General features: G+C 53.2%; 1 protein-coding gene across 2 annotated transcripts; it reads left to right on the top strand.

Annotated features, from left to right (window-relative positions):
• Positions 1–2,953: 2,953 nt before the first annotated feature.
• DIRAS1 (DIRAS family GTPase 1) lies at positions 2,954–10,120 on the top strand. 2 transcript variants are annotated; one of them, XM_037823982.1, is made up of 2 exons: positions 2,954–3,145; positions 6,985–10,120. In XM_037823982.1, the coding sequence occupies exon 2, from the start codon at positions 7,037–7,039 to the stop codon at positions 7,619–7,621; it is 585 nt and encodes a 194-aa protein (XP_037679910.1). In that variant the 5' UTR covers positions 2,954–3,145; positions 6,985–7,036; the 3' UTR covers positions 7,622–10,120. The 2 variants fall into 2 exon arrangements, with proteins under 2 accessions (XP_037679910.1, XP_037679909.1); XM_037823981.1 differs by lacking the exon at positions 2,954–3,145 and adding an exon at positions 4,878–4,968.
• The last annotated feature ends 7,952 nt before the right edge of the window (positions 10,121–18,072 follow it).

Here is an 18,072-nt window from a genome sequence, read left to right as displayed (position 1 = left end):
CCATTGACCAACCTGCCTCCAGCAATGACTCCCGGTTCTCACCCCACTGGCCCGTGGCTCTCCCTGCCTGTCCAGAGCCCACCTGGCAGCCTTTGGGTTCTGGCTGAGGACTGAATGCTCACCGGGCGCCCTGCCATGCAGGAGAGAGCTGGGCCGGGCAGGTAGGAGTGAGGAACGTGGCGGCACTGTGGGTGGGCAGGGATGGCCCCCTCGGAGGCTGCAGGCCGGGCCTCCGTCCACACAAGATCAGGCCCCGTCAGACTCTGCGGGCCATTCGGGGGTTTGGGGGTGTCCCCGGCCCCTACCCACACTGCCAACATTGGGGCCAGATCCTTTTTGTGGGGGTTTTGAAAAAACTAATTTATTTTTATTGTGCTACCATATATATGCCATAAAATTTCCCATTTTAACGTTTTTTAAGTGTAAAACTCAGTGGCGTTCATGGCATTCTGTGTTGTGCAGCCATCGCCAACATCTGTGACCAAAGCTCTCCCAAGGCCCCAAGAGAGGCTGCACCGGGGGGGCAGCACCCCCCTCACCAGCCCCCCAACCCCTGGCCACCTCTGTCTCCTTCCCGTCTCCACAAATGCGCCTGTTGGAGATGTTTCACGTGTGTACAGCCGCACGATACACGGTCCTTCTGGGTCTGGCTTTGCGGGGTGCCGAGCGGCGAGCACCCGTGTGTCAGAACCTCACTCCTTTTCGTGGTGGGGTGTTCTGGGCACTGTAGGGTGCCGAGCAGCCTCCCTGGGCTCCCCCCTTCAATGCCAGCAGCACCCCCGAATCGTGACAACCACCAATGGCCCCAGACATTGTCAGGTGTCCCCAGTGAGGGACAGATACTAGATCATTACACAAGGCATATACTGGGGGTGATAAATGCCCCAAAGCAAAGAAAGCCAGGCCAGGGGGGAGAGCGCGAGGGGACATTGCTTTAGTGGCCTGGCTGGGACGCCTTCAGAGAGGGACCCTGTTATAAAGCAAGGAGGCCAGTCACAGGTGGGGAGCGGCCTGTGCAAGGGCCCTGGGGCCAGGACACCTGAGGGTCACGGAGATTTGTTCTGCCTCAGGTGACGTCTTGGGTACCCTCTCTTGGCGGGGTGACAGCAGCAGCACCCTGTGTGTTAGGGGGCCTCCAGGATGCCCCCAGGGGTCAGGGGAGGAAGCCGGCACCCCCAGGACGGACGGATGCCTTGGGGAGCAGCGCTCAGCAGTTCCCACAATGCTGATGGGCAGATTTCAGGCTCGGGGACACTGGCCTGTTCGTTTCTCAAGACGCACTGGAATTTTCTTGTAAACAAATAGCTTAAGTATTTTATTTGTTTGCAGGTGAGCTTGTGAACACTTATATAATGAAAATGTACAAAGAATAATGTTGCAGGTTTTGGTTAGATTTAAGTCAAAGACATTCATTAATACGGAGTGTTTGGATGTGAGTATTCCAGAAATTTCTCTAAGCCATCTGATCGGAACAGCTGTCTGTGAATATTACCGTACTTTTAGAAGGTATTGTCATACCTTTGAATTAAATTCAGAATTTTTCAAAATAAGCCCTAATCTTTTTTTAAAAAAAAAACACTATTCTATTTTAAATGAAAACCATTTTAACAGAACTTTCCTTTCTAGAAACACTAATAAATGAAACAAGGCATTTTGTAAAATGTGGTCCTGAACAAGTTACAGTAAAAAAAATAAATGTCTACTTCCTCCTCCAAGCAGAAGCTGCTTTCGGGTCCTCAGCCTCAGAGACAAGGCAAAGAACAGCCTGCCAGCCACCTCAGGCCACAGGTTGCCAAAACAAAGCTCAAGCGGTTGAATGTGGACACCTCAAAAAAATTGGGGGAAGTCTGAACAAAGGATCCAAATTCTGCCCGAACAGCCATGCAGCCCCTGCCCACCCACACCACACCATGGAACAAACCCTGATGCACCTTCTCCAGGAGAGATCTTCTCCTTGGAGGGGTTTCTAAACAGTCCCCGTATTTAATCAGAACACCTACACATCAAGCAATCCACTGTTACAACTTAGATGGTCACAAAACATTCAACATCTTCTGTAGAACAAGCAAACATTTTCAACCATAATTGTGCATTAAGCTCACAGCCCGAATCCCCGAGATCCAAAAGTTTGCACAATATAAATAGTAAAATACACATGCACACATATCCACGTACACACACGCTTCTTTTTTGTCGTTGAGCACCATGGAAGGCACATTTTGCTAAACTGCTCCACGTTTTTTTTTGTCTAGGAAGTCTCACTATAGGGCACAGCTGTTTATCGGATGAGCAGGAAAGAAAGATAGGCCTGTGGCAGCCAGGAAGTTTCCAGGCCTTTCAAGGTGTATAAAGTGGACCTGCCGAAGCAGGTTAGTGTTCTTGGGATGCAAAGCTGGAGCTGAACTGTGACATCAAACCAGTTGCAAAAAGTGTACAGCAGCCATCTCTTGAGGTCAGACCCAGTCTTCAGAGATGCAGGAAACTTCCGGAAACGTGGCTTGTTGGCCTTGTCAACGTACCATCGCATAACCCAATCGTGTGATTGTCACAAAAGGTTCCTATTGATCTGCTAGTCTGGTATTGAGGATTTGCTCGTCCCCCTCCTGAATTTTAGCTTTATCGTCTTTTAAGGGACACTCATGGATTATTCCAACTTGCCAGAGAGTGAAGGTGGACGGAACTTCTCCATCCAAGGGGAACCTGGAGAACGGGAGTGGAGAGGGCTGAGAAGTGAGGGTGACTTTCCTCAGTACAAGCTTCACTTGGATTCAGGACAACTTCTAAGGGTCTCCACTCTATGACAACTATATTCTTGTTTTATGTTCTGAAAAACGGGCTCCGGAGCTGGGAGGCCTCGCACGCTGCCAGGGTCTCTGTCTGAAGTGGGGGCAGCTTGGCGTCCAGGATCAGTGGGGCTGGGACTTTGCAAATGGACTGCTGTCCCTTGCCATCCCTTTGAGAGGAAATCTGCAAGAGAGCACTGCATGAAAGCCATGCGGACAGCCGGGAGCAGCGAGAAGTGGGGACAGGGAAGTGACAGCCTGTCCCCAGCAGGCTCAGTTGCAGCTTCAGAACCTGGCGGCTCTGAGTTCCAGTCCCGCCTGGCCTGGGCAAGGCACTTCCTTTCTCTCAGCCCCCATTCCGGGTGAGGACAGGCCCCTGGCCCTGCAGAAACTGCTGGAAGGGCTGGCTGACACAGACGGGGGGTCGTCACTCTAGAACAAGAAGGGCAGATGCCCAGAGAGTCTCCAAAGAGGGAGCAGGACAAAACAGGGCCCAGGGGACCCGGGTTGCAGCCCCAGGTCAGAGCTGGTGTGCTGAGTTCCATGGTCCCCGATATTTGGATCATGGGGTGTGCCAAGGAGGGGGCCGAGTTGGCAAGTCCCACCATCGCCCAAGCAGGGGTCCCAGCCCCTCCCCTTGCTCACAAAGTCTGGGGCCTCCCCTTCTGCTCTCCTGGCCAGCCATGGGAGAGATGGGGGTACTGCCTGCTAGTTTGGGGTGCTCGGGCGGGCAGCTCAAGCCCCAGCGTCCTGGGGAGCGTGAGGAGGGGACTTGGGGCCCGTCCTCCCTGGCTCACGAGGCCCAGAGCCTGGCCTGGGAGCTATAAATAGCAGCCACAGCGCATCTTGTCGGCGCTCCCCGGCATGAGTCAGCCTGCCCCGGCCCGGGCTGGCGCCAGGGGAGCCAGGGGTGGCGGCCTGAGGCCCGTCCAGTGCCAGCTGGTCACTCGGGAGACGCAGGCAGGCTGGCGGCCACTGGAGATGACACCCCTGAGCATGCGTGTGTGTGTGTGTGTGTGCACCAGCCACCCCGAGAGGCAGGGCAGCCACGGTCCTCCCTGATGGATGGGGAAACTGAGGCTTGGGGGGCTGCAGAGACCCAGATCAGGAGCCAGGGCCTGTCCCAGGAGAGGGGTGGGGGCCGGGCCAAGGACAGGGCATGAGGAGGTGAGTGCCAGGCCTCAAGGGACCCAGAAATGACGGTCAGTGAGACCCTGAGGGGCCTCGGGCTTGATGGGGACATCTCCAGCCGACCCTCTGCTCACACACCGGGTGACGGGGTGCTCACCCCCTGCCAAGTGAGCTTCTTTCACTCTCCACCAGCTCCCCCCTCTGGAAGTTCCTCCTTGGGGGACCCCACTGTCAGCCTCCCCATCAAGGATCTGTGTCACACCCAGCCCGAGTGCCCCGTGGCGGTCACTGGACCCCAGTATCCCTATCCCGTCTGCACTGACATCCGCCATCCCTCCAGCCAAGGGCACGCTGAGCCTCTGTCCCCCCAGGTCTTGGGAAGGAAGGGGTGAGGGTCTCTCGTTTGACATCTTGTTGGCTTCAGTGCAGAGACCACAGAGGCACACACAAGTCACATGCCCGATGCCACCCGGAGATGCCCGTTTATTCTCAACCACCCCTATGGGGGAAGATGAGGGGTCTCCTAAGGGGGCACAGACCCTTCCCGCTGAGCTGCACCCCCTTGGGGTCCTGAGCTGGTTCCTGCTTTCCCGTCTCCCTCCTCCCACCCTGGGAGTGGGGGGTGGGGGGGTGCCAGGTTTGCCCCCATCGACCTGAACCCCCTCGGGCCACCTCTGCCTTCTCTTCTTTACGATCAATTATTTGTGCACCTGCCACCAGCGCACCCCAGCTCCCAGCTCGCGGGGTGACCCTGGGACTGGGGTGGGGGTGGGGGTGGGGACGGCTGGGACCCCGCGGGCCGCGCCCCCCGCCCGGGGCGGGGTCAAGGCGTGGGGGCGGGGCAGGGGTGACCTTGGCCGCCCGGGCCGCGCCCCCTCCCCGCGCACGCGCACTGGCGCGCCTCGGCCCCGTGGGCGCGGGTCCCCGGGGAGGGGCGGAGCGCGGGCCCGGCGGGCGGGGACGGGCGGGGACGGGCGCGGGCGCGACTGCGGCGGCGGAGACTCGGGCTCGGGCGAGACACCCGGGCAGCCAGCAGCGCCACCGGCGGGCCCAGGTAGGGTCCCGGGCCCCCCCCCACCCGCTAGGCTCCCCCGACCCCTGCCGCACCCCGGGGCCCCCTTGTCCCAACTCCCCGTCTCCACTCCCGCACCCCGGCCTGGATGCCCGCGGGTCACAGCGGCCTCCCCCATTGCACCCCCACTTTGCACAGCTCCCTCCGCATCTTCTATAGAGAGCCACCCCCCTCCCAGCCAAGCCAGGCCTGGGCCAGAACCCCCCCTGCTGGGGCCCAACCCCCTTAGTTGCTCCTCTTTGGGTGGGAGCCCCCCAAAATCTATCCAGGCCCTGGGCTGGTCTCCCCCCACCATGCCAAGCCAAGCCCCCCACTCAGGAACCCCTGCTCAGCTCCCCTTCCCCCACCACTTACATGCTCCCAGGGTCAAGGGGAGCCCCCAGGCTGCGGCCCCCAGGGTTTGTCTCCTAGAATCAGCCTCCACCCCCGCCTTGGTCAAGCACCGCCCTCCCCCCAGCACCCCAGCACCCCACCTGGGTAGGGGTCTCTTGGCTTTCCCTTGGGGTTGCTCCAACCCCCCCCCCACCCCCACCCCCTGGGCCCCAGGGCTGGGCAGACTCGCCCGGCCCCCCAGTCTCAGGGTGGGCTGCCTGGTCCAGCAGGAACACCCCCCACCCCAGCCTGGGGAGCCCCAGAGCCAGGTTCCAACCCGGCGCTGCCTTCCTGTTGTGTGACCTTGAGCCCGTCCCGTCCATCCCCCTCTCCCCTCACTACCCCCGGGGACAGGCTGGGATTTACCCATCACCAGCCGGGGGCCTGGGATGGCCTTGGATTTTATTGAACGGGTCTCCTAGTCAGGTGGTCCTAGCATCTCAGGCCCCCCTGTGGGACCCCTCTAGGAGGTCACTGCCCACTGGGATCCAGGACCCTGCTAGAGGGTCAGCAGCAGGCAGGAGCCAGAACAAGGCAAGGGCTGCCCCTTTGGGGGGCAGAATGGGTGTGTGGCTTCTGGGGGTGCCCCCCCACCCCAGGAAAGGGCTGCGACTGCAGAGCTTGGCTGCACCCCTCAGCAGCCTCTGCCCCCCAGCCTCCTCCCCATGCTGAGCTCTAGTGCTCAGGCGACTGCCAAGCTTAGCAGTTAAACGGGTTCGTATTTATACCGAGTTAGTGATTTCCGCAGCTCTTAGAACTTTGCCTGGCACATAATAAGGAGGGTGTGTGTTGGCCATGACTTTCACAGTCGTATTTATTTCTGATAAATCTGCGACCTCTGACAGCCCAGCACGTGCCTTCCCATCCAACGACCACCCTGAGTTCTTGAGATCGAAATAATAATTCCGGTTGTCCATCTTGATGGAGAGTCTCCTGCCCTAGTGCCAGGCACTGCAATTAGCAAATTATGTTTCCTGGTCCCCCAGCGTCAGAGTCCCATTTGGGGGTGGAGTGGGGGCAGCTTTAAAATGCAAGTTCCCAGGCCCAAGGCCACCTGCCAACTGATTCATCATATGTGGGGAGAGGGGTGAGACCCCAAAACTGTATTTTAAACAGATCTCGCCACCACTGCATGGCTTCAATCGGGGTTAAGAACCTCTGGGCCAGTGGTGGTTGGGGACTGGCACCGTTTGACAGACCCTCCCAACATGCCTGGGAAGATGGAGAAGTGAAGTCTTATTTTACAGAAGAGGAGACTGAGGGTCAGAGTGGCAAGGCAGCTTGTTTAGATCTGGAACCAGTCAGATGTGGAGCTAGGGCTCAGAGCCGGGCCTGGTGGCTTCCAGGAGCCACACTGGGAAGGGAAGGGAACCATAGCACTGTGTGTGGGGGGTGTGGAGGGAGATGGACAGGGAGGACATGCAAGGGGGGAAGTGGTTAAGGCATGCATCCAGCTCTGCCAACAACTTCTGGGGGGAAGCCAGAAAAGGATGAGGGGCGGCTGGCTCTGAGCCTGCGTGCGGGGGAGAGTTGACAGTGTCAGCGAAGTCAGCCAGGAGGGTCTTCTGAGGCTGCCCACCCCCCAGCTTGGGCGGCCTTTGGCATCTGACAGCCCTCTCCGTGCAGGGTCCGCCTGGGGTTCTAGCAGCCGGCGGTGCCCTCCCCAGCCCCGTGGAAGATGCCGGAGCAGAGCAACGACTACCGCGTGGTGGTGTTCGGGGCCGGCGGCGTGGGCAAGAGCTCGCTGGTGCTGCGCTTCGTGAAGGGCACGTTCCGCGACACGTACATCCCCACCGTCGAGGACACGTACCGGCAGGTGATCAGCTGCGACAAGAGCGTGTGCACCCTGCAGATCACCGACACCACGGGCAGCCACCAGTTCCCGGCCATGCAGCGGCTGTCCATCTCCAAGGGGCACGCCTTCATCCTCGTCTTCTCCGTCACCAGCAAGCAGTCACTGGAGGAGCTGGGGCCCATCCACCAGCTCATCGCGCAGATCAAGGGCGGCGTGGAGGACATCCCCGTCATGCTCGTGGGCAACAAGTGCGACGAGACGCAGCGGGAGGTGGACACCCGCGAGGCCCAGGCCGTGGCACGAGAGTGGAAGTGCTCCTTCATGGAGACCTCGGCCAAGATGAACCACAACGTGAAGGAACTCTTCCAGGAGCTGCTCACGCTGGAGACGCGGCGCAACATGAGCCTCAGCATCGACGGCAAGCAGAAGAGGACAGAGCGGGTGAAGGGCAAGTGTACCCTGATGTGAGACGGATGGACGGACGCACGCACGCCCCCGGCTTCCCGCTGCCTCCCCTGTGCACTCACCCCCACCCCATCCCTCTCTCTCCCTCTTGTCTCCATCTCCTCTGCTTGTCTCCCCGTTGCCCCACATTTGGAGAAAACCCAGCCAACTTCTCTCTCGGCCGGGTAAACCGAGGCCAGGGACGTGTCCCCCCACACACACCTGGCAGTTCTCCCTTCTTCCCCCTCCCCCACTGCACCCCCAAATCAAGTGCTGGAGGCGGCCACCTCCTTCTGCAGACAGAAGATGGGGAGCTGGCCAGGGGTGAGGCTGTCTCCTGCCCCTGGGCGCCCCCAGCCAGGCCTCACCCCTGCCCCCCACATTTGATCACTGTGACCCTTCACGGAGGGGGATGGGGACCAGGAGTCGATGTGGATCGACCTTATGTTTTCTTTTTTCTCCTCTTTGGTGTTTAGTGCCCCCTCCCCACTCCCCAGCCCCCCCGTCTCTCGTGAGCTCCAGCCTGTGCCCCACCCTCCAGTTCACCCCCTCGCTCCTGTCCCCACAGCTCAGGGGGTGGGGGATCCGCGGGATGGGCCCCAGGCCCCACCCCCGGCAATAACATCAGGGGCCGCCGTGGCACCCCACCAGCCCGGAACCCCATGCCTCGCCCCACTGGGATTGGGGTGGACCCGTCCCCACCACCCACCACGGGGGTCAGGCCAGGACCCAGACCTGGGTGGGGGGTCTCGGGGGCAGTCAGAGACGCTGGCCGAGACCCCGTCCAGGGGCAGGAGAAGGGGACCCAGCACCAGCCGGGATTGGAGGGGACAGGGAAGAGCTCTGTCCAGCCTGATTGGCTCCCTGAGTGTACCCCACTCTCCAGGTGGCCCAGAGAGGGGGCTCTGGGGGGCCCAGGCGAGTAGTGTGGTCCCCACTCAGGAAGGCCGTGCATCCTGGAGTCGGGGTGTGTCTGCAACCGCAAGTCTGGGTGTTTCCATGAGAACATCCAGGTGTGACCCCACGGGGCTGTGTCTGACATGGATGGAGGTGGCTCAGAGGCCTGCAGGGGCTGCCCCCGGCTCAGCCTCTGTGTGTACTATTTGCTCTGTGTGCACGGATGAGCAAGCGTGTCTCAGCGTGCGTCCATATGCGTACCTGTGTGTGCAGCTGTCTTTGGGATGGTGTGTCTTTGCAACAGTCTGTGTCATAACGGCCATAGGGCGTGTGTGGGCAAGGAAGACATGAGTACGTGTGTGCGCTCGTTTGTGATGTGTCTGAGTGAATCTTTGCATGTTTGTGAATGTGATTACGAGCGACACTCTTGGGCAGTGGGTGACACGATTTATTTGAGAGCATCTGTAATCCTATCGGTTCTGACTGTCTGAGGAGCACTGGATCTTTCTGACTCGGCAGTGCGGTGGCTCTCGGCCCCGGATGTGTATCAGTCAGCTACTGCTGCGTAACAAAGGGCCACAAACTTAGCACAATTATTATCTCACAGTTTCTGTGGGTCAGGGGTTAGTTCCAGTGTGAGTTGGCTGCACAGCTCACTGGGCTGTGTCCTCATCTGAAAGCCCGAGTAGGGACGGCCCGTTTCTAAGCTCACGTGCTCGTAGCTGGCACTTGGTTCCTCGTGGCTTCAGGATGGATTGTCTCGGTTCTTTGTTGGGTGTCCACTGGAGGCCACGCTCAGTTCCTTGCCACGTGGCCTCTCCATGGGGCGGCTCAGGGCCAGCTGGGGAAAGGAAGTTTCCTAGCGTGAGATGCATTGATGTCTGTTAGGGTGTGACAGCGTGTGTGAGAGCTGTGTGTGTGTGTGTGTGTGTGCGCGCTCACGCACACTGGGACTGCGGCTGTGTGTGTGCCCAGCCTTGTGGCTGTATTGTCACGTGGGCCGTGGGTAGGTGGGAGGGCCCATGGCTGACTGGGTGACCGTGTGTGAGCTTTTCTCTGCGTCCCTGTGATGGTTCACTCGGCGGTTATTTAGTGGGTGCCGTGAGAAGTGGGTGAGTCTGTGTGTGCACAAGTGTGTGTGGGTGACTGCAGAAAAGCTGGTAGTGTCGTGTCTGGGCAAAACCGAGACCCCCGATCCTTCGGCTGTTCCGGAACCCTCCGGCAGCTGGTAGTGTCCCCTTTGACACCCTGGAAGCTGTTCTTGGGCCTCGAAGGCACCTGAGAGGGTGAGGCCAAGGCAGGGGTCCGCGGCCCTTTCTCAGGGACACACCCTGATAGCACAATCTCTCCGGGGCCCTGCCCCCTCTCCGGACCTCCCCCGCCCCAGGCCTGGCCGGACCCTGGGAGAGAGGCACCCCCCAAGGGGAGGAGGGCACGGGGGACTGGGCCCTGCCTGCCCGGGCAGCCCTGGGGCTGGGGACCGTGTGTGCCAGGCTGAGCTTGCTGTGACCCCCCACCCCTGGCCCTGCTCCCGTGCATGTGGGTGCCCCCTGCCCCCCACCCCTTATGGGGTCTGTGTAGCATTTGCTCTAGAATAGTCTTCCTTCAATAAAGAAATGGATCCTGCACCTCCCACCGGCCCAGTACCCCTTCTTTGGGGTGGGGGTGGGGGGCGTGAAGGATGGGGAGGTGAGGGATGGGGGAGGGTGACGAACGGAGGAGGTGACAGATGGGGTGGAGGGGCGAGGGCTGGGGAGGGTGACGGCTGTGGGGTCGTGAGGTGGGCCTTGGCGAGCTGAGGGGTGAGGAGGTGAGCCCCATGGGGGTCAGGGAGTTGAGGTGGGGGCCGTCTGGGCTCCAGGGCTTCGAGGCAGACTCTGCAATGCACTGGTCCTGGGTGGAGGCCCCGTCCCCGGCCTCAGCTTCCCCATTCGCTCCACACCTGTCACCTGGGGGCATCTCTCAGCCTGGGGCCTTTTCCCAGCGGGGCCCAGCAGAGAGGGCAGGTGAGTGGGGTGGGAGCGGACGACAGGCTCACAGGAGCCCCCGAGGGGACCGAGCAGGGGGGGCCTTCCTGCCCACTGCCCCCCACCCCCACCCCGTGTGGTTCCTTGAAGTGGGGTGGCCGGAGCAGGGATCTCAGCAGGCGGAGATGAGGTCTTGTTCAGAGACACACTGAGACGGAAGAAAGGAAACAGCATTCATGAATTCATTCATTAGATAGTTCATTCATCGATTCATTTGCTCATTCATTCATTCATTCATTTGTTCACCCACCCATCCATTTATTCATGCATTCATCCATTCATTTGCTCGCTCATTGATGCATGTGTTCATTAATTCGTTTCTCCACCCACCCAGCCATTCCCTCATACACCCATTCATTCACTCATTCATTTGTTCATTCATTTGTTCACCCACCCATCCATTCATTCACTCATTCAGTTATCTACTCATTCATTCACTCAGTCATATGTTCATTGACCCGTCCATTCATTGGTGCATTCATTCGCTTTCTCATTAATTCATTCATTGCACATTCATTCATTCACCCAGTCCTTTGTCACTCACTCATTAATTTGTTCATTTATCCATCCATTCTTGCACCTATTCATTCACCCACCCATTCATTCACCCATTCAGTCATCTACTCATTTATTCATGGGTCATTTGTTCATTCATGCATCCATTCATTGGTGCATTCATTTTCTCATTCATTCATCATCTCACATTCATTCATTCACCCATTCCTTTGTTCATTCATTCATCCATTCATTTGTTCACCCATCCATCCATTCATTCACCTACCCATTCATTCAGTCATTTGTTCATTCACTCATCCATTCATCTGTGCAGTCATTCATTCATTTTTTTTATTAATTTGTTTATTCAATCATTCCTTCATCCACTGGTTTGCACATTCATTCATTTGTTCATTCATTCTCTCATTCATTCATTTGTTCATTCACGCATCGCTCATTTGCACATTCATTCATTCACCCCTGCATTTGAGCATTCACTCAGTTGTTCATTCATTCATTCATTTGTTCATTCATTCATCCATCCAGTATGTAGCAGGTGCCAGCTGTGGGCCTGGCCCTGTCCTGGATTCTGGGGACACAGCAGTGACTCTGCCTGTATGGAGCTCAGAGCCTACTGGAGGACAGATCCCTCCAAAAAGAAGGGAATCAGATCATTTCAGAGATGTGCCTTGAAAAAGGTGAGTCTGCACCACTGAAGTGACACGGGGGTGAGTGTCCAGGCAGCCGGGGAAGCCGATCGGACTCGGGAGGTGGCATTTGAGCTGACGCTGGAAGGCGAAACAGAGGCCAGCCCCAAGGGGACCAGGACAGGGGCACCGGGAAGGGGGAGCAGCACAAGCAAAGACTGTTTGAGGATGAAGTGGTGAGTGGCGAGGGAGAGAGGGGGCGGCGGAACCCAGTGCGGTCAGGGGGGTTGGCAAACGGCCAAAGAGGGAGCGTTTGAGCTTTTATGACAAAGGCTCGGGGGTGCCATGGGAAAATGTCAGGGCTTCCCAGGGGAGGTGCTACCAGGCGCTGTTGGGCGCTAGACTCCCTGCAGCCAGTTGAGGGGAGCGGGCAGGAACCTGCAGGCCTCAGTTTCCCCATCTGTGTGTGGTTTGGAGTCTGACTTGCCAGGTTCCCGGGAGGCAGGGAAGTGCAATGGGTAGGAACATATCCTTGGGGTCCGGTGGAAAGACGGTAGAATCCCAGCTGTGGCTGGGGGTCCCGCGTGCACCCCCTTTACTTATCCAAGTGACGGGAGTGAACCAGCCAGGCTCTGTGCCAGGTGCCCCGGTGGGTTCTCAGTGGATGCTGATCGTTAGTAGGGATTGGATTAGGGCGAAGTGAGCGAGATGTTTGCCTCAGCACAAAATTCAAAGGAGGTGCAGAAAAGGAAAAAAGCACAACAGTTCAGTAATCTACACAGACAATACTTTAATGCAATATTTTATAAAAAATCTTTTTATTTTGAAATAATTACTGATTGAGGGAAAAAGCAAAAAAAAAAAAAAAAAGTGCAGAAGGTCCCCTTCACCCTTCACGCAGCTCCCCACAAAGGTAACATCTGCTTAACTCTAGAATAACATAAAAACCAGGAAATTGATATTTGGGTTTCATGAGTTTTATATATACATATTGTGTGTGTGTATAGCTCTATGCAATTTTAACACATGTAATTTCATGCAACTGCCACCCCAAATCAAAATACTTAGCTGCACGAGATTCTCTTGTGCTGCTTCTGTATGGCTACACTCACTAAGGCAATATTTTGAAAAATTGAAATGATTGCAAAAAAAAAAGAAATAAATCCAACAGTTCTGTATGAACCACATTGGAGTCTGAGGCAATGGGGAAAATGTATGTATGTGCATATATATAAATATATACTTTTAAATGGTTAATTTTTTTTTCCAAAAGGAGATTTTGAACACATAACCAATGAGTTTGCTTCCATAAAAGCTAGGGAAGTAAAGTGATAATACATTCTGTTTGGGTACAAATAAAATATTTAAACTTTAAAAAAAACAAAATTTACTTTTCAATTCTTCAATATTTTTCAACTACTTTCATGATGTAGGGGGAAAAAAACCTAACCATTAAAAAAATACTTAAATCTGGAAAAACTTTGGCAGCTTCTTAAAATACCAGGAGGCAGCTACCAGACAACCTAGCAGTTGTGTTCCGGGCACGTATCCCGGAGAAATAGAGACTTATGTTCACGCAAAACCCTGTATATGAATATTGATAGCAACTTTATTCATAGTAGCCTAAAACCGAAACAACCCAGGTGTCCTTCCGTGGGTGAATGGGGAAAACAGCCGTGTTCACTCGTAGCACAAAATATTACTCGATAAAAGGGTCAGATTCTTTTTTTTTTTTTAACAGTTTTATTCACACACCATATAGTCATCCTAAGTGTACAATCAATGGTCTAATCACAAAGTTATGCAGTCACCACTGCAATCTATATGAGAACATTCCTATTTCTTACAAAAAGAAAGAAAAAAAATCCCATAGCCCTCCTTTATATACCTCTATTATTGACATTTAGCCTTGGTATAGTGTCTTTGTTACAATTAATGAAAGAATATTACAGTATTACTGTTAACTGTAGATCTTAGTTTATATTAATTTCATTTTCCCCATATAGCACCCCATTATTAACACTTTGTATTAGTGACACACATTTGTTCTGGTTCATGTAAATCTTTCTTATTTGTACAATTAACCACTGTCATCGTCCACTCTAGGTTTCTCTAAGTTGTACAGTTCTAGTTTTTATCCTCTAGCTTTCCTTCTGGTGACATATGCAACCCTAATCTCCCAATTTCAGCCACACTCACCCTCAGCTTTGTTAATTATACTTAAAATATTGTGCTACCATCACACGATATTGTGCTGTCCATTTCCAAACCTTTACGATCAACCTCATGAACACTCTGTTCTCCTGAAGCATCGATTGCCCAATCTCCACCCTCTCTCTATCCCCTGGTAACGTATGCTCTCAAATTTTACTCTCAGTGTTTGCTCATTAGAGTTAGTTTATATTAGGGAGACCATGCAATATCTGTCCTTTTGTTTCTGGCTTATTTTGTGCAAGATAATGTCCTCGAGGTTCATTCATCTCATTGCAATGCCTCATGCCTTCACTCTTTCCTGCAGCTACACAATATTCAATCGTATGTAAACACCACAGTTCGCCCTTCTGCTCATCAGCCGAAGGACCCTTGGGCCCCCTCCATCCACTGGCAATTGTGACTACTGCCACCGTAAACTCCAGTGTGCAAATGCTTATTCATAAGGGACATATTTTCGATCCCTGCAACAACTTGGATGCATCTCCAGGGAATGATGCTGAGCAAGAAAAGCCAATCCCAAAAGGCCGCCATTTACGTAACATTCTTTTTTTTTTTTTTTTTTCTGTCAACTTATTTTTTTTATCTTCATTTTATTGAGATATATTCACATACCACGCAGTCATACAAAACAAATTGTACTTTTGATTGTTTACAGTACCATTACATACTTGTACATTCATCACGTAAATCAATCCCTGACACCTTCATTAGCACACACACAAAAATAACAAGAATAATAATTAGAGTGAAAAAGAGCAATTGAAGTAAAAAAGAACACTGGGTACCTTTGTCTGTTTGTTTCCTTCCCCTATTTTTCTACTCATCCAACCATAAACTAGACAAAGGGGAGTGTGGTCCTTATGGCTTTCCCAATCCCATTGTCACCCCTCATAAGCTACATTTTTATACAACTGTCTTCAAGATTCATGGGTTCTGGGTTGTAGTTTGATAGTTTCAGGTATCCACCACCAGCTACCCCAATTCATTAGAACCTAAAAAGGGTTGTCTAAAGTGTGCGTAAGAGTGCCCACCAGAGTGACCTCTCGGCTCGTTTTGGAATCTCTCTGCCACTGAAGCTTATTTCATTTCCTTTCACATCCCCCTTTTGGTCAAGAAGATGTTCTCCACCCCACGATGCCAGGTCTACATTCCTCCCCGGGAGTCATATTCCACGTTGCCAGGGAGATTCACTTCCCTGGGTGTCTGATCCCTACGTAACATTCTTGAAATGAAAAAACTGGAGATGGAGAGCGCATCAGTGGTGGCTGGGTTGGGGGTGGCGGTGGGGATGGGAGGGAAGTGGACATGACCACAAAAGAGCAAATCTGGGACTCCTGTGGCCATGGAATGTTCTGTATCTTGACTGTATCGGGGTCGGTCTCCTGGTTGTGACATTGGCTACAGTTTTGCAAGATGTTACCGTTGCATGGGGGGGAAGCTGAGTCAAGAGTGCACGGGATGCCGCTTTAATATTTCTCGCAACTCCAGGTGAATCTACAATTATCACAAAATAAAAAGTTGGACTTAAATAATACAGGGAACTTGCTAGAAAAATAAAATGCATGGAAACGTGTAGGGCTGCACGTGTGTTTTCTTTTTGTCTCAGATTCTGGCATGGCTTGACATGGCTTCATTTTTAGCCTGAATCTCTCTATCCAGGTGTTCCAGTTTGCTAATGCTGCCCTTTTGCAAAACGCCAGAAATGGATTGGCTTTCATAAAGGGGGTTTATTTGGTTACAAAGTTGTAGTCTTAAGGCCATAAAGTGTCCAAGGTAAGGCATCAACAAAGGGTACCTTCACTGGAGGATGGCCAATGGTGTCCGTAAAATCTCTATTAGCTAGGAAGGCACGTGGCTGGCATCTGCTTGCTCCCAGGTTGTGTTTCAAAATGGCGTTCTCCAAAGTGTTGCTCTTGGGGCATTTTGTCCTCTCTTAGCTGCAGCTCCCCTTCAAGATGTCACTCTCAATTGCTCTGAGGTCCCTCTGTTTGAGCTCTTTTTATAGGACTCCAGTGAACTAATCAAGACCCACCCTGAATGGGCGGGGCCACATTTCCATGGAAACATTCAATCAAGTGGTCACACCCTAATCAAAGGTGTCACTCACAGTTGGGTGGGTCCCATCTCCATGGAAACACTCAATCACAAGGTTCCAACCTAATCAACACTAATACGACTGCCCCTACAAGACTGCATCAAAGAACATGGCTTTTTCTGGGGGACATAATATATACAAACCAGCACCCCTGGTAAAGCAGACCCTCCTGTGGGCAGGTCCCACCACGTGTCCCAGCATCCCCAGAGGACAAGGTGAGGTGGCTTCTGATGCAGAGTGGGGGCAGCTCCATGCCTAAAAGCCGTCGAGGCTGAATGTGCACACACCATACATCTTCCACCATTTTCACCAGCATCACTCAGGCACAGGATGTCTTGCCCCTTTCTGGGTCTTACGCCCATCTCGCCAACTTCCTTCATCCTTCCAGGCACCAAGGATTAATTGAGCGCCTGCTGCATGCTAAGTACTGGGGCGAGCACTGGGGGCACAGGAGTGAATAAAAGATTCTTCTGAGATTTTAATGATTGTACCAGGATATATATATATAAAGAGATTTATTTTAAGGAATTGGCTCATGTGGTTATGGGGGTTGGTAGGTTTCCTCTGCTGCAGTCTTGAGGCAGAATTTCTTTTGGGGTGTTGGGGATTGAATCACACAATGACATGTCAAAGTCCTAATCCCAGTCCCATGGGTGTGAACTCATTTGCAAATGGGGTCCTCGAAGATCCTGTTAGGATGAAGCCAAGCTGAATCAGGGGGATGGGGGCTTAATCCGAAATGACTAGAGCCCTTAGAAGTTGAGGAAATTTGCACCCAGGGAGCAGGAGCAGAAGGAGACAGACAGCCAAGTGAAGGGAGCAGAGGCTGAGTGTTTGTGTGGTCAGCAAGCAACCACCAGAAAACGTCGAAGAAAGCGTGGCCTGCCGATACCACGATTTGGACCTCTAGCCTCCCAAACTGTGAGCCAATAAATCCCAGTGGTTTCGTCCCACCAGTCTGCAATCCGTGGTCTTTGTTAGAGCAAATCTGGCAAACGAAGACACTGGGGAGCCTCAGTTTTTGCTCTGAAATCTTCCCACCAATTGGATGAGGCCCACTCATGTCAACCAGGGCAGTTTTCTTTACCAAAGTCAACCGACTGTAGATGTCAATCTGCGAAACACCTCCACAGCAACATCTTGCCTAGTGTTTCACCAAACAGCTGGGCACCACGGCTTAACCAAAATTCACCAACACGAGAACTGTGCTACCGGAACTTGGGCAGCTCGGCAAATAGTAGGTGTCTACTAAATGTTGGCTGAGAACAGAGTCTGCAAACTTTTATGGAAGGTTGAGAGTGTGGCAACTTTGGGCTGCATCGAAAACCTCAGCCATCACGGTAACATAATATTTCACTGCGCTATTTCACACAAAAGACATCATATGAACAAAATATCAACATTTCATGTAAAGATGGGAAACAGCCAAGCATTTATGTTGGTGCAAGTTTTTTTTTTGGGGGGGGGAGGGGGCATTGATTTTTTTTTAATTCAGTTTTATTGAGATATATTCACATACCATACAATTATCTGTGGTGTACAATCAACTGTTCACAGTACCATCCTATAGTTGTGCATTCATCACCCAATCTATTTTCTGAACATTTTCCTTACACCAAAAAGAATAAAAAATAAAAGTAAAAAAGAACACCCAAATAATCCCCCCCATCCCACCCTATTTTTCATGTAGTTTTTGTCCCCGTTTTTCTACTCATCCATCCATACACTGGATAAAGGGAGTGTGATCCACAAGGTTTTCACAATCACACTGTCACCCCTTATAAACTACATTGTTACACAATCATCTTCAAGAATCAAGGCTACTGGTTTGGAGTTTGATAGTTTCAGGTATTCACTCCTAGCTATTCCAATACACTAAAACCTAAGAAGTGTTATCTATATAGTGCATAAGAATGTCCACCAGAGTGACATCTTGACTCCATTTGGAAACTGTCAGCCACTGAAGCTTTATTTTGTTTCATTTTGCATCCCCCTTTTGGTCAAGAAGCTGTTCTCAATCTGACGCTGCCAGGTCCAGATTCATCCCCAGGAGTCATATCCTGTGTTGCCAAGGAGATTTACACCCCTGGGAGTCAGGTC

This window comes from Choloepus didactylus, assembly GCF_015220235.1.
Source record: "Choloepus didactylus isolate mChoDid1 chromosome 25 unlocalized genomic scaffold, mChoDid1.pri SUPER_25_unloc1, whole genome shotgun sequence".
NCBI lineage: Eukaryota > Metazoa > Chordata > Mammalia > Pilosa > Megalonychidae > Choloepus > Choloepus didactylus.
The sequence above is the reverse complement of the archived record's forward strand: the minus strand, read 5'-3'. Positions and strand labels throughout refer to the sequence as shown.